The sequence below is a fragment of the Mustela putorius genome, unplaced genomic scaffold (assembly GCF_011764305.1).
Source record: "Mustela putorius furo isolate JIRA1106 unplaced genomic scaffold, ASM1176430v1.1 tig00003859_pilon_pilon_pilon, whole genome shotgun sequence".
Classification (NCBI taxonomy): Eukaryota; Metazoa; Chordata; class Mammalia; order Carnivora; family Mustelidae; genus Mustela; species Mustela putorius.
This window is the reverse complement of record NW_025422011.1, coordinates 21373518-21389606: the sequence shown is the minus strand read 5'-3', so window position 1 is coordinate 21389606 and position 16089 is coordinate 21373518. Positions and strand designations below refer to the sequence as shown.

General features: G+C 38.4%; 1 protein-coding gene across 3 annotated transcripts in view; it reads left to right on the top strand.

The window, feature by feature from the left end:
• Positions 1-281: 281 nt before the first annotated feature.
• GAS2 (growth arrest specific 2) overlaps positions 282-16089 on the top strand; it is a 125607-nt gene continuing 109799 nt past the window's right edge. The window contains exons 1-2 of one of the 3 annotated variants that reach the window (XM_045066122.1): positions 282-377; positions 9244-9408. In XM_045066122.1, coding sequence (XP_044922057.1) covers positions 9264-9408 — 145 coding nt within the window. In that variant the 5' untranslated portion in view covers positions 282-377; positions 9244-9263. Of the gene's footprint in view, positions 378-409; positions 668-1766; positions 2162-9243; positions 9409-16089 lie in introns of those variants that run through there. The other 2 variants (XM_045066121.1, XM_004752159.3) reach the window with 2 other exon arrangements.

Here is a 16089-nt window from a genome sequence, read left to right as displayed (position 1 = left end):
CTGTTTCTTCTAAAACCTAATGTTTAAAAAGAATTGTAAGAAATCAAATTGTTCAATTTGGAACGAAGAGCGACCGAAGTTACTGGAAAGCTCATGCCTCTGAGTCTGCAAAATCACTGGCCAGGAGAGCAAAACTTTTCCAACACCCAATTTTAATATTGTGCTAAAGCCATTGACTCCGTTAAAACCCTGGAGTTAAATATGATTCCCTCCCCACTGCAACCCCCCGCCCCTTTCTCTCTTAGGTTAGTGTTTGGGGGACAAGGGGGCTGGAGCTTGGCCCCAACCTCGGAACTGCTGCCAAGGGCTTGTAATACAATCTCTCCCCATTTGAAGGGTAAATCAGTGTCAATTGCGTTTGCCGTCCACCAGAAAAAGTAAGCATTTTACTTCCGCTCGGTCTATGTGGACTGATGAAATGTAGGAAATCTGTTTCTGGCAGGGGGGAAAAATCGTTTTCCCAAACAGCACCGAGAGGAGCCATCAGAGAAGTATGAAGAGGGGCAGTGCGGCTGAAGCTGCTGCCGCTGCCGCCGGGCTGCTGGGGTGCGGAGCGCGGCTGCTGCAGGACCTGCGCCGGGAGGGGGCCGGCCCCGAGACGCTGCGGGAGCCGAGCCGGGAGCCCCCGAGCCTCTGAGAGCCGCCGGCAGCCAGCTCCAGACGCGGGGTGAGCGAGGCGGGCCGCCAGCCCGGGGTTCCCGCCAGCGTCGCCGCAGCCGCAGCCGCAGCCGCAGCCGCAGCGCGCGCTCAGCCTCCGGGGCAGCGGGAGCCCTGCCTGCGGGTGCGCGGGGGGCGGCGGGGGAGGGGCGCTCGGTCGGGTGACCTCGGGGGCGCGGCTGGGACCGGCGAGGAGCCGCAGACCGCTGGACCGGGTGCGGCGCTCCGTGGGTGGGCACTGCAGTGGGTGACTCCTGTGCCCTGGACGCGACCGTGTGTTCCTCATCCCTGTGGTGGAACAGCCCAAATGACTGTCGCACCGAGAGCCCGCTGGGGCGGCTCAGCCAACCAGGGACGGAAGTGAGGACTTGTAATTAGCGCAAGGATTCGAAATGCACACTTGGGCGTTCGTGCGCGGGGGTCTCTGTGATGCATGCTCGGCGTGGTCGGTGTCTGGGGAGAGGGGGGCCGAGCCGGGGCGGTCTTCCCGGATTGATCCTGAATGCTCTACGAGAGTGGAGGAGCCCGGGATGGGAGCAAAGAACACGACCCTTAGGATTTGGGGAGATCCTCTCTGTTTTCGACTGATGAGTTTCACAGAATTTGACTTTTTTTTTTTTTTAACGTGAATAAACAAACGAATGAATCAACCCCCTTTGGGAAGATTTTGCATAGTGGTATTGTTCTTTTCATCCGAAGAGCAGGGTTTTGGAATCCTAAACAGTGTGGGGGAGCCCCGAGGAGCCAACTTTGCTTTGGAGGCATTAGGTATCGCAGCAAAATTAACTTCTGTCAGCCCAGGAAGGTGAATTGCCCAACCTAGCCCAGTCCTCCGAAGTTTTTACCGTCTTGACTAGAGAGGGAGCAAAAGCAGGGGTTAACAGACTCTGTTTTCTTCGACATTCCAGTACAATTGGGGTGGGGGTGGGCTGTGCAGTACTTCCCTCCCGTTAACCTTTTCTGAAATCAAAGCCTTTCCTTTCCCGCTTTCTTCATCTTCATTCTCTCAAGCTCCTTTCCCTTCATCCACTTCTAGTTAAGAGTCTGCAAGACTTTACCGTCCCTCTTGTAAACTCCTCCCTCTCCCCAAGCACCCTCTCCAAACAAAGCTAAGTCAGTTGTTTATAGGAGATCTTTTGTGGGGGGAAATAAGATCTGCAAGTGCACAGGAACACCCATTTGGCCTCCTAGTGTTAAAATAAAGGCTCAGACAAGTCGGATGTGCCAGCCAGGCGGGGGAAGTCCACCTTTCCCCCTCACCTAGCGCGGAGGTTCGCAGACGCCAGGCTGGGAAGGAGCCCTTGTGGCTCCTTGCTTCCTTCCCCCAACCTCTTAGACGCGGGGAGGCTGATTAGCTGCAGCTGGGGTCTAGTTAGCCCGGCCTTTGAAATCGATCAATGGGTTCCTTCTCGAGGAATGCTCCCCCCTAACTGCGGAGGAGGGGGTGGTGGCTGTGGTGGCCTTCTCCAACATGGGCGTCCTGGTTCTGACCGCCTAAGAGAAGGTAAGGGACAGATGTCTGAGGCATGGGACAGACAGCCTTTGCAAGCACATAAGGGCCTTCTCACAAGGCTGCCTGGATGGGCTCTGGAAGGGGAAGGTAGCTTGAATTTCAGCCTGTGTGCTAACTAAACTTTGGGCTTATTTCTTCACTTTAGTGCTAAACGCCCTGCATTTGTGGTGTGGACGGACTGTGCTTTACTGGAGATACAGTCATATATATGGCACAATTTCTTTCACCCGGTGCAAAAAGGTCATGTGATTGCCACTGAGTTTTCTAGAATCTTGGTAAGAAATCTTAGTTAAAGCTTCAGCTTACAGGTATGATAGATGAAATAGGAGGTCTTAGATTAATCGCAAGTACCTTATGTGTAATTTTAGAATTTTGATTCAAGGCTGCAAGTCTGTATTATTGACTTTTGGAGACTTTGGAAGGCCAAAGTTACCTTGGTTGAAAACAATGAGGCTCTGACGATTTCTTTACCAAGTTTTTTTTTTTTAAAACTGCAGCTGATGGTAAGGCTCTCTTGGTATCTTTGTGGTTTTGATACAGAGGCACAAACAGGATCCCACTATTTCTTTTCATTTTTTCCTAGCAACAATCAAGATTTTCCACTTAGTGTTTTTAGACTTAAGAAAAGACTGGAGAGAAGGGAGAAAATACCTGCTGTCAAAAAGAGTAAGGCTTGTGTAGTTTTTCTGTCCTAAATGTTTTCAGGGTCAGTTGGGTTTTTACTACTGTTCTCTCCTTATATGAGACTATATGCAACAGATACATATTCAAGATGGTGTAGAACTCTGCTAGCTCTCAACCGCATTATAGTTAAGTAAAACAGAAATCTTTGTATCATAAACAACATCAAAACCCCCAAAATGTTCTCATGAATTAAGGTTCACTTAATCAACTTAGATGAAATTTTGAGGTAAGTCCTTAGCCTAATTGATTCATGACTTTCAGATGGTTTTCTATTCAAATTGTGTTTCAAGTTAATCTGGTAGGGGTCCAAAAACCAGTGCTAAATCCTTTGGAAGAATGAATTAGTAGGATTTTAAAAACGTGAAAGAAAATGCCATGAAAATATAAGACTCAATCCCCACTCAGTGTTAACTTTTGGGTCATGATTTGAGAAGGAATTATTACAATTATACCATCATTTAGTTCAAGACAAATCATCACGGGGCTGCAAGAAGAGAAAGATTTTCTGGGGGAAAATAGCATTATTCTAAATTGGAGGCCAGGAAAGTTGAGTAGGATATTTTTAATGACTCTGTGAGTAAATAACCTTGTTACTTTGGGCAAAATATCTTAGGCCTCTAGTCTCTTATTAAAAACAAGGAATTTGGGACGCCTGGGTGGCTCAGTCAGTTAAGCGTCTGCCTTCGGCTCAGGTTATGTATGATCTAAGGGTCCTGGAATTGAGCCCCATATCAGGCTCCTTGCTTAGCAGGGTCCTGCTTCTGCCTCTGCCTTCTGTTTTACCTACTTGTGTGCTCTCTCTCTCTGACAAATAAATAAATAAATAAAATCATTAAAAAAATAGAATCAGGAATTTGACTGCCATATCTTCTAAGGCCCTTTTGAGTTTAAAGATTTTACTACAGACTTAGAAAAATTGATAATGAGTGTCATTTGCCATTATTCTTGGTGCTTTTTTTTTTTTTTTTTAATTTGTGGACAAGTTGTGCCTCTTAGTCAACCTGTAGGTCCACTTTAAAGATCTAGAATAATCTTTCTGATTAAATGTTAGTTTTTATTTTCTAATTAGGGCCTTAGGATAAGATTTGGCATTCATGACATTGGTTGAGAATAGGTAGCTTTGTAGAGATGTTATTGGTTAGCCAAAATGAATCACAAAGGATGAAAGAACTCAGAATGATGGAAAAGCCATCTAGAGTAGTCCTTGGTTATTGGTTCTTTGAATTTCAGTTGAAAGATAGCATTTTATCCTTCCAAATTTTGAAAGGGTGTTTGGCGTGTGGTGTTCTTTGTTAGTTTAATTTTTTTAAATGGTGTTATTGGCCTATAAATTTTCTTTCTTCATTGTTTCACATTCATAACACACAGAATTGAATAAGGATGAGGTCGGTGCTATAGATCAGAACAAAATTGACCTTTAAGGATGGGGCCCTTGACTTCGGGTTCATTAGCTTTCTGTTTTAAATGGCTACTATTAAGGAGTCTGTGTGTGTGTATGTGTGTGTGTGTGTGTGTGTGTGTGTGTTGGGTAGGGGGTTGTGTAGTGACATCCTTTCTTATTTACTTTGAAGGTACGGCGTTCCCCTATCTTTAACTGGTGTCAAAAATGAGGTATAATTTGTTACCAAACTTTACTTTTAAAACACATGTAAACATCTCATTTTAGAGCTTAACATTTCCTTCATCGCTTGGGGTTTCATTTGCGTCAATATGAAGAAAACTTTGGATTTTCCATTAATTATAGTTTTACTTAACACTTGTTTTCATTTCTCCTTTTTTGACTTTTTTTAGTGATTTATAGTTCAATAAAATATTTCTATTTTGTTACAGAACTTTCTTTTTAAAATATGTCAATAGTAGTTTTATTTTGGTACATTTTCTATGAGGATGATTTGGGTTTAGCTATTACAGGGTATAAAATATAAACCAAAAAGTAGAACAAATACTTAATCTTCACAATTATATTTGAGGTATTAGCCTCCATTTTACACGCTGGAGAACTCCAGTACAAAGAAAAATTCATCCTACTGGAATAGAACAGCTATTAAATAGCTAGGTAGTAGAAATATTTGACCCCACCACTTCTGATTCCCAATTTAATATTCTACCCATTAAGCAGGCTTGTCAGTGGATCTCATAGTAGACAGTAGTGATATAATATTTATAATTTTACTCTTTTTCTTTCTTTCCATTTATTTTCCATGCGGTACATTTTTGATAACATGTCAGCAAAGTCTAGAGAGAGACTGGAAACCATCTTGATTGTAATCAAAGCACACCTCTAGGTGGCGTGAAAGCATACTCTTTTTTCAGAGTCAAAACTATGATGTCTTCAACCGGGATTCTGGAGCAACAGACTAAACAGTCTTTAAACATGTGATATTTTACTTATGGAGTCATTAATTTTTTTTCTTCTTCCCCTGGGCTAGTTCAGTCTCATCATATTCATAATGGTTATTCCAGAATCAGTTCTACTATGGAAAGAAAGAAAAAATAATACACACACACACATTCTTTGAAGATTTCCGTATTAAGTTTCTGCATGTTTTTCCCTTTAAGTTTTATTTTTCTGAATTCCAAATCCCGAGGGTTGAGTTATTCGTTTTTAGAGAGACCCATACAGCGTGGAGAAGCCATAGTTCAGAGGGTCGTAGAAGCATTTCAGTCCTTCTGTCTCCAAAACAATTGGCTTTGCTTAGTACTTATCAAAGTCACTTATCAAGCTTTTAAAATATTTAGATTATCTGAACTTTCATGGTCATATCTTTCAGTATTTAGATATATAAAATGTTTTTCTTTCCCCCAAACCTAACATTTTTTCTTCAATTCTAATAGATCCTTAATCATTTTATTTCCCATTTTTAAAAGCTACTCCTTGGCATCTCTTTTGGTTTTTGAAAACTTTTGGATAATTCAAAGGACCAGAAATGATCTTTCTGTTATAGTTTGTTCTTTGTGACCTAATTCAACTCATCCACTTGGTTAATGCTGAAAATTCTAAAAAGGTTACAATCTTGTACTGATCTTTTGTCTGAGTAATACAAATTTATTTGATTGTTATTCATGCTTAATGAATATTAATGTTATTCATGTTTAATCATTTCTGTTAGAAACTACTTCACCATAGGATAATTCTTCCACACTCCAGATTTTGATCCTAGCTGGATTCATTTCCATGTTTCTTACTCATGTCTCTGCCATATTTAAATTGAAAACTTTCAGGCAGTGACTTTCAGCTAAACCACAAAGTCATGCTAGGTTTGACGGTGATTTGAAATATGAAAAATGGATCAGTGGAACTTGGGTTGAAATCCTGATTTTTTCCCAAGGCACGTAAACAGAAGAGGCCCTGTCTATGACAGTGACTCTAGGTCCCTGTATTTGGCATGTGTTTAATTGTCTAACTTCTATCACCTGCTAATTAACCACTAAACCTTCTTTCTCCCACTTTGCTTCCTGGGGAAATATAATCTTATTATTTTTTCCCTTTGTATATAATTTTGATTATGTCCAAAGCAGCATAACAAAATTTGCCTAATTACTCTGATTGTTTTTCTTACTAATCATCTATAAAGATCAGAAGATAGTTTGAATTACATTTCTGGCAAAATACAGGACACACTACATGAGAAATAAATGTGCCACTGTCAAGGAAAAAGAAAAACTTCACTGTTGGAAGAACTGAGGGGAAGGATTGTGTCCCTCTGGCTCATTGAAACTGTTACATGCCATTAGCTTACTGTAAACTATCCCTTGATGAATTCTTTGCTAGACAATGAGCTTAAGTATCTGAGGTGTCTTCTTGCTTTTACAGTGCAAAGTAGGATTCTGGTGCTTAAATGGAAGTTTGCAGAGCACATAATAGGATGTAGGTAAAGTTACTGAACTACCACATCTCACTTTCAGGAAAGTAGTGGGAGAGATTGTGTCTTGAGAAGAAAGGCATTTTGGAGGTAACCCTTTTAAGATTTCAATTAGTTATTGAAATGTATGAATCATGTGCTTAAATGTATTATTACTTAAATGTTTGTTTCTGAGACTAGCTAGCCTATAGGAATCCTAACCAGCCACAGGGAGATGTCTTGTTTTCCTGGGACTGGACCTATTTTTAAAAGAACTGGAGCAAAAATTTTTAGATTTCTGGTATTTAATCACAGGGTTTGGACAAAGCTTCAGGACATGATATGAAAAATATGATGATTGACTGCAAAAAAATAGGCAATGATGACATTCTGGCTCCTGTAATGATGATTTAGTAACCTACAACAAAATGTACTAAAAATCTTTCACTTTTGCACTGGTTCACTTTAGATAATTAGATATATACAGATTTATAAAAAATGTTTTTAAAGATAATTATTGATATTTTTTTCAAAAAGTTATTCGAAAGCATAATTGTTTTGGAAATGAAATTGCCTATGTTTTAAGATTATACATTTATGACACTTTTTAGGTATTGACTCATGTTACCAGTCTTTTCTAATATTACACCAAAATGTTTGGGAAACTGTAACATCTTGCAATTTTCTGAACAAATAATGTTGTCTTATTTTTTTTTTCCAAAAGCAGACTCAAAAGGCAAAAAATTAACCTATGCTAAGAGAATTAGAGTATAATAAGTAGAAACAAATATTACGTAAAGAATAAAACTGACAGAAGTATATACAATTTATGTTGGTAAATTTAAAATACCATAAATCTTGAAATATAGCTGAAAGCCCCATTATATCTACCGTGCTCCTTGCCAGGTACAAATATTTTCATTTTCATTAGTCATACTATACTTGGTTATTTCATATGCACTATTTGTATACAGAATACAGTCCTACACATTGTTAAACTGATGAGTTTGTTTACCTTAGTGACTTTAATATTACTCCTGTAGTCTTAGGTCCTATAAATGATGCATGCAAAGTGCTACATTCAAAACCAAGTATATATTCAAACATCCTTTCTATAACCCACGCAGGGGACTGTGCCATCTATAAGGTGGTTGGGTTAATGAAATCATCTTTTATTTTATAGACTTAAGACATTTCATTACTTCTACTCTAAAGATGACTGCAAGCAAAACTAGTCTGTAAAATGTATAAAGTGGGAAGAAAAAGTAAGATAAAAGAAAATCTTATGGCAGTATTTATTAGGATTGTGTGTAATTCTTGTGTTATAGTATGGGTTCTGGATGAATCTGTTTTGTAAAATATATCATTCTGGAAAGAATATTGGTCTTAGAGTATGAAGACCCAGGATCAAGCCTGACTCTGTCATGATCTAGTATATATGATCTTGCTTAAGTCACTTATCCTCTCTTGTTTTTTATTTTATTTTATTTTATTTTTTGGTTGTTGTAGTTGTTTATTTTTTTCATTAATTCTAAGATGGGAATAAGTAGGTATTCTTTGAAAGCATTTCCTTTCCTTTCTCCCCACCAGTTCACTAAACTATGAGTCCATGATAGCTTACCCATATGCAAAGAACCAAGTGCTCTGCTTAATCTTCTAGGTAATAGTTTTAAGAGTAGGGGTGCCTCTGAAAAACAATCTGAGGGTTTTGGAGGGGCGGGGGATGGGAGTTTGGGTGAGCCTGGTGTTGGGTATTATGAAAAGCACGTATTGCATGGAGCCCTGGGTGTGGTGCATAAACAATGAATTCTGGAACACTGAAAAGAAGTTAAAAACATAACAAAATCTTTTAAAAATTAAAAAAAATTTAAATTAAAAAAAATAAAGAGTAGGGGTGCATGGGTGGCTCAGTCAGTTAAGCCTCTGCCTTCCGCTCAGGTCATGATCCCAGAGTCCTGGGATCCAGCCCCTCATCAGGTGGTGAGTCTGCTCCTCCCTCTCCCTCTGCCTGCAGCTCTGCGTACTTGTGCTCTCTATTTCTCTGTCAAATAAATCAGTAAAATCTTAAAAAAAAAAAAAAGAAAAAAAAGAAAAGTAGTGGCCCTAGGTTCACAGTAAATAGTGCAAATTATGTCATTGCTTGTACTCAGTACTAAAAATTCTATGGAAAATTAATTGGTTCAGACATTAACCCAAATGTTGGGAGTTTATAATTTGGATACTAAAATTTTAATCAAGCCCTTTTTGTTACTTTTGAATAAGTGGAATTTCTTGCCTTAGAAGCTTTTTCCAGTGTGATGTTTTACATGAGCTTAGTGTTTGATTTTTCTATTTGACCTCAGATTGCTGCTGTTCCCTACCAGGTGGTTGGTCAAAAGGGATAGGCCGTACAGAAAAAGCAAACAGTGTCTCATGGGGTTTAATAATTAATAACCTGACCTGTCATCAAAACGTCCATGGACCTGGTTCCTTCCTATGTCCTTGGCAGGAAGATTTTAACAAGAGACGTCTATATAAAAAGCAACTGCTCTTTTGTTTCCAAAACAGGTTTTACGAGTGCATAAATAATGTGCACTGCTCTGAGCCCAAAAGTGCGCAGTGGACCCGGCCTGTCTGATATGCATCAGTATAGCCAATGGCTGGCCAGCAGACATGAGGCTAATTTGCTACCGATGAAAGAAGATCTGGCCTTGTGGTTAACCAATCTATTAGGTAAGGTTATAAGATCTCATTTGGGGAGCAAAGATAACAGGGTTTTTTTTTTCCCCCTTCATGTCATGTCCTTCACCTAGGCATGTGACAGCAACTTGGGAAGAAAGATTTCATTATTTGGATTTTATGTCTGGGAAACCTGAAGAATGTGGAAAATTTAAAGGATTTTCTCAGTATCTCTCACAAGAACTGTGCTTAGCAATTCCAGTGTCATGCACTGAAAGGTGGAAATGTGTGGCCAAATCGCTTGTTTCATCTATATGCTGATCTGATTGATCTTGGATTTCTCTTTCATGCAGCTGACCACTTTGGCCTGTTCTTTTGACATTGTACACAGGCCACAGCCTGTGAAATAAGACTTCTAAAACTAGATTTCTTTGCCCTACTTTTGTAGCGCACCTTCTGAAATTGCTGAATGCCCAGGCTTGAGAACAAAAACATCTATCCTCTGTCTAAAAGAGCTAACTGGAGTCCCCCAACCTTGAACTGAAATTTTTCTTCTCATTTCACTTTTGTTTTTAAGTACTCTTCCAAAAACTGTCTCTGAGAAACATGCTACTTCACATTAAGGCTGCCTCTTTTTCTTTCTTTCTTTTTCTTTTCTTTCTTTCTTTCTTTTTTTTTTTCCATTTCTATAGTGCCAGCATATTCATAGGATATAATTTCAACCCTGTGCAAAATGGAGTCATGCATTTAAAGAATCATCATCTAGAGCAGTGCTGTTTTCATTAGTAGATTTTCCCAGAGAACAGGATGAAAACCTGAGGGAAAGACCCTTATGGACATATAAGATAGAAGATTTGAATATTGAGTAAACATAGAATTTATATGGTGCTTTATTATTTGCAGAAAGGATTTCACTAACATCATTTTCTTATTTAAAAACTCCTTCAAGGCAAGTATTTTTTTTCTCCCCACTTTCTAGCTGATGGAACTAAGGAGCTTAGTGAGGAGCACCCTGTTTATCTAAAGTCCTAGCAAGGTTTTAACAAGATTTGGCAAGATTTTGGCACATTTCAGCAAGATGTTCCCTTTGCTCACCACGGCTCTGGCATTTTGTGTGGCCACTGCATTTTTTTTTTAAAGATTTTATTTATTTATTTGACAGAGAGAGAGAGAGAGATCACAAGTAGGCAGAGAGAGAGGGGGAAGCAGACTCTCTGCTGAGCAGAAAGCCTGATGCGGGGCTCGATCCTAGAACCCTGGGATCATGACCTGAGCCAAAGGCAGAGGCTTAACCCACTGAGCCACCCAGGTGCCCCCGTGACATTTTTTTAAGCCTTCATTGTGAGGGTAGATGTCTCCTTTTTCCACAGTGTGTACACCATTTTGACGACTCTGTGTAGTGCAGCCAAAGCTACTGCCTATGGCTGTGCAGGGTTCCTGCCATAGGGTAAGGACAGAAATGCAGAAGACATTCCCGGGAAGACCCTGCACTATGCTATGGCACTATATCCGCTAGAAGGAAGGGGCTACCCCTCTTAGTAAGACATCTGTATAAAGGAGGAGCTTTTGGGACACCTGGGTGGCTCAGTTGGTTAAGCAGTTGCTTTCGGCTCAGGTCATGATCCCAGCGTCCTGGGATCGAGTCCCACATCGAGCTCCTTGCTTGGCAGGGAGCCTGCTTCTCCCTCTGCCTCTGCCTGCCATTCTGCCTGCCTATGCTCGCTCTCTCTCCCTCTCTCTGATAAATAAATAAAATCTTTTTTTAAAAAAAGGAGGAGCTTTTATCTTCATCACATACAGGGAGTCAAATTTGTCTAGACAGATGGATTTTTTTTCCTCTTCCTCTCCTTTTTTATTTCATTTTTTATTTTTTTGTCTCTCGAGGTTTCACTAATGTTTGTTATGTATGTGAGTAATTTATTATGAACTTTGAGCTGTCTTCAGCTGTGTTCTACCGCAAGTACAGCAGCATAGAGTGGGAGTTACAAACACAGACATGAAATAGACCTCCTGCTGTGTATGAACCCAGATCTGCCACTTACTAGCAATATGACCTTGGGCAAGTTACTTGACCTGTCGGGGCCTCAGTCTCCTTTTCTGTAAAGTGGAAATAATGTTAGTGTCTCCTTTGTAGGGTTGCTGTGGGGCTAAGTGATTACATTAGGTGTATCTCAGTGCTGGGCATATTGTAAATACTATACAGTTCTTCATTGTTATTCCATTTACAGAGTTCAGTGATACTGTTAATTTGATTGTGCGGGTAAGTTTGTATATTCAACAAACGTTTGAGCATGCTGCAACATAATATATTCGTTTAAAAAATGGACTCTGGTGGGACACCTGGGTGGCTCAGTGGGTTAAAGCCTCTGCTTTTGGCTCAGGTCATGATCCCGGGGTCCTGGGATGGAGCCCCACATCGGGCTATCTGCTCAGCGGGGAGCCTGCTTCCTTCTCTCTCTCTGCCTGCCTCTCTGCCTACTTCTGATCTGTCAAATAAATAAATAAAATCTTCAAAAAAAAATGGACTCTGGAATTAGAACACTTGAATTCAAATCTCAGTTCTACCGTTACCCCTCTTATACTAGGCGTCGTAACGCAATGTGCCTCAGTGTTGTTATCCGTAAAACAAGTATAATACTAATAGCAACCTCATTGTTTGAAATTTGAATGAGATCCCCAGCTCTAGAACAAGATCTAGCACATTATAATTAACTGGCTGGTAAGTACTAACTATTTCAATTAACTGTTTCAGACACAGTCCGCTAAGTACTGGAGAGTAAAATAGTGATTGCGAATACAGTACCAGTTCTTATAGGGCTTGGGATAGATTGAAAAAGAAACATTTTAAATAAGGAAGTGAATAAATAATTCACTAATTAGACTTGTTTTTTTATTTTATTTTTTAAAAAGATTTTATTTATTTATTTGGTAGAGACACAGCGAGAAAAATAATACAAGCAGAGGGAGTGGGGGAGAGAGAAGCAGGCTCCGCACTGAGCAGGGAGCCCGATGTGAGGCTCAATCCCAGGACCCTGGGATCATGACCTGAGCTGAAGGCAGATGCTTAACGACTGAGCCACCCAGATGCCCCTAACTGGACTTGTTTTAAACTTTAAAAGATATAGGTTGCAATAAGAATGTAAAAAGAAGGAAATAAGAATGGATTAAAACATCAGAGGGTTTGGGGTGGGGGGGATCCCTTTTAAAAAATCTTATATTTAATTGAAAACTGAAGAATGATTAATAGCTAGCCGGACAAAGCATGGGAGAAGAGCCCAAGTGGAAGGAATGTCATATGCTGAGATAGGAAGGAGTTTGGTACCTTGAAACTTAATGAAGACTGGTAATAACAGCAGTGATCAAGAGGGGGCAGGATTTCATGTGATGTTTGGGGGCTGGTTGCATATTGCTTTGAAGACAGTGTTAAGGAGCTTTATAATTTATTGTATGATCAAGGAGGAGCCTTTGAGATTGTGGGAAAGATTGTGATTAGAGTATACCCTGATTGTGTAGGCATGTTCCAGTGTCCTATGACTTGTCATCAAAGGCATTTCAGTTGGTGAATGTGATCATTTACAGAGCAGTTTGATCAGGGTAAGCAGCCCAGGACATCCTCAAAGAATAGAGAGTCAGTGTGTGTGTGTAATGGAAAGATCCTTGGACCAAAAGCCAGGAGACCTGGCTCCTAACTGGGTGTCAGGAGACCTGGCTTCTGATTCTGGCTTTGCCACTCAGTAGGAAATTTGCCCAGAGTCACTCAGCTATCTTTTTTGGGCTCTGTGTCCTCAAACATAAAATGAAGGACTTGGAGTGGATGATCTCTAATGTCCTTTCCAGTTCCAAAAGTTTAGGTTTCCAAGAAATCCATCTCTTCAGACCCAGTTTGAGATCATCAATATGCATAAACAAGGAGCAAGTAATTTACATAAGTGAATACTCTTTCTTTTAAAGAGTAAGAAGAATAATTTTTTTTTTGATGCTGGTAGTTGGTGACAAAAATGCAACTGATGGCTTGTGAATTTTTCTCAGAAAAGGAATCTTCAAGATATAGTCAAGTACAACCTTGCATTGACTTAAATTCATAAAAGTAGATAGATAATAGCTTTCAAGTGAATATCCTCATGGTAACTTAGAAAGTAGACCAATAACTTGAGATTATTTTAAAGTGGTAAAACATAGGGAGTTAAGAAAATACACTATGTACTAGAATGGTGAAAATAAGGAAGGGAAGAAAAAAATGTATGGTTATGAGAGTAGATATTTTTATTATACATAATAGATACTTTTAGAATACATATAATTTAGAAATGGAACCATGAAAATAAATTTTTAAATTATTTATTATTGACCATTTTATCACTTTAAATATTTGCAAATGTACATTGTGTAGCTCTCTTTCAAGTCTTGTTTTTCATCTACTTGAAAGTTAGAGATGTTTTGAAAATAGTTTCAATGTTGATACTGTCTCTATGTAAAGTATCTGCATTTTTTGGATAGTAGAAATTTATATACTAAATTAAAGCTTTTAATTAGGTAATGATGTGGACCTACTTGTGGAATGGCTTTCTGTCTCTTTTTAGTAATACTTGATTGGAATATAACTTTTTTCCTTTTATGTCTTTTAAAAGGAGTATTAATGGTTTTCTAAATTCATGTATTTCTGGTCCTATACATAAAATGTCAACTGGAAGATGTAGTTTCTTAAGGAACACTCAATGTGTATTCAGATTTTTTTGATAGATAAAAATGTTTGATAGAGAAGAAATTATTTCATTAGTTCATAGACCAATATTCACATTCATGCCATATATGGAGGTATAATACATAATTTTCAGGTGCTATATGTTTAATCAGTAACAATAATAAACACCATTTTACATTCTTAGGTATAGAATTAAGGCAACAATGGCAATTTTTTAAATTAAAATTCATATATTAGAATATTAAATTCCAGCTATGTTGTGATAAATTAACTAGTTAAGATGAATAAATAGTTATGATAGTTGGGATTTGTCTATGAAATAACATACATACTTGATTCATGAGAAGATCATCACATAATGTTTACTGTCTACTCACATATCCTTGGAGATATCTACTAATCTTGTTGAAAATAGTCTTTCTAGTCCAAGTACGTTTTCTGGTGGCTAGAACCATGGTGCATTTTATGACCAACTTTCAGAAAAGACAACAAATGAATCCCAAAGACCCCTTTATTGCTACCTAAGAAACATTTCTCTGGCCATTGTCCCCTGCTACATTAAATGTGTACATTTCTACTTTATTTTCAGTCTTCTGTTTTGTTATTTTTGTTCATGAAGGCTATTGCCCATTTATTATTTAACTGTGTCCTTAGGACATATTTGAGTATCAAATGATTATACAAATAAGTCTTGGGGAGACATTTAATTGTTATTTTGAAAAAATGGCATGTTCTTAAATTAACAGTCCCAGATTATATAGTCCATCATGAGACACATTATGAACTTCATGGTTACTGATGGAGTATTGAAGATTGTTGTTGACTTGACTTTGAAATGAATATACTAATGTAAATGATCTCAAATTGTTTATTTCACCTGTTGTTTCTTTAACATTTGAAAATAATGGTCTACCTTTATTTTCAATTAGTATTTGCTGAATAACACTATGTGAACCATATGGCAATATATTTTTGAGAAAAGATTTTAGTTACTAAGCATCAAAGGAATTGACATTGTTTTTAAAGATTATAGATGTTTAGAATGTAAGTATATATGAATTTGGATATATGGACTTTGAGTAAATCATAAAATATATTACAAATTACTTAATGTTCAATTGATTTCACTTAAATTTAGAAATGCAACATGGTAATTGATATTATGGTGATTTACCCTTTGTCTGACTTTTCCATATGCACAGAAAAGAAAATCCATTTGTGATATGCTTAATATAATCAATAAATAGTATTTCAAAAATTTCTGTTTTTTTTTAAATTAATCATATTTCAACATTAACCAGTTAAGCGCCTGTTTACTGGAGTTGCTGCTGTCCAATGCAACTGCTTTCTAATAAGTTCAGAACAACTTTTCTTACTTCTTTTTCCTAAAGCCATTTACCAGATCCTTAGCCAACCGAATTCTCAATATAGACAATATAGATATAGATGATAAAAATTGATATAGACAATAAAAATTCCTTAGGAATGATGGTATCTTATGCTAGTTCAAAAGTTTAAAGCATCAAATTTATGTTCACAAATTGACACCTTTCAGAGATGATAATTCCTTTTTTTTTTTTTTAACCCAACTCTTCCAACAGAAACAGCTTTGTCTTTTCTTGACATTAATGCCAGATAGATACTTTGAATCAGGAGAGAGCAGGTATTGATCTAGGGCTTCTGGATATAATGAATTATTTTCTATCTCCCTATCTTCAAAACCCTGAATAATCTAAGTTAAGACAGCAGATGAGTTGCTTTGAGTTCTCCAATTAGAGAAATATACTGGGATCGAGAAGGGCACTTGAGTCTGCAGTAGAGTTGGGTCCTGTCTGCATCAGCTTAAGAGATAATATGCACCAGTTTTCTTCTGCAGGGAATCAGGACTCCCATCAAAGTATCCTGAATGACTTCTTCAGCCATTCTCTGATGTACACAGTGGACTGCTCTTCAGTCTTTAGCAACAGTATCTTTATCCCCAAGTGGTTTTTGTTGTTGTTTCAGAAAGGTTTCGTTGGAGTTCTACAAAGAAA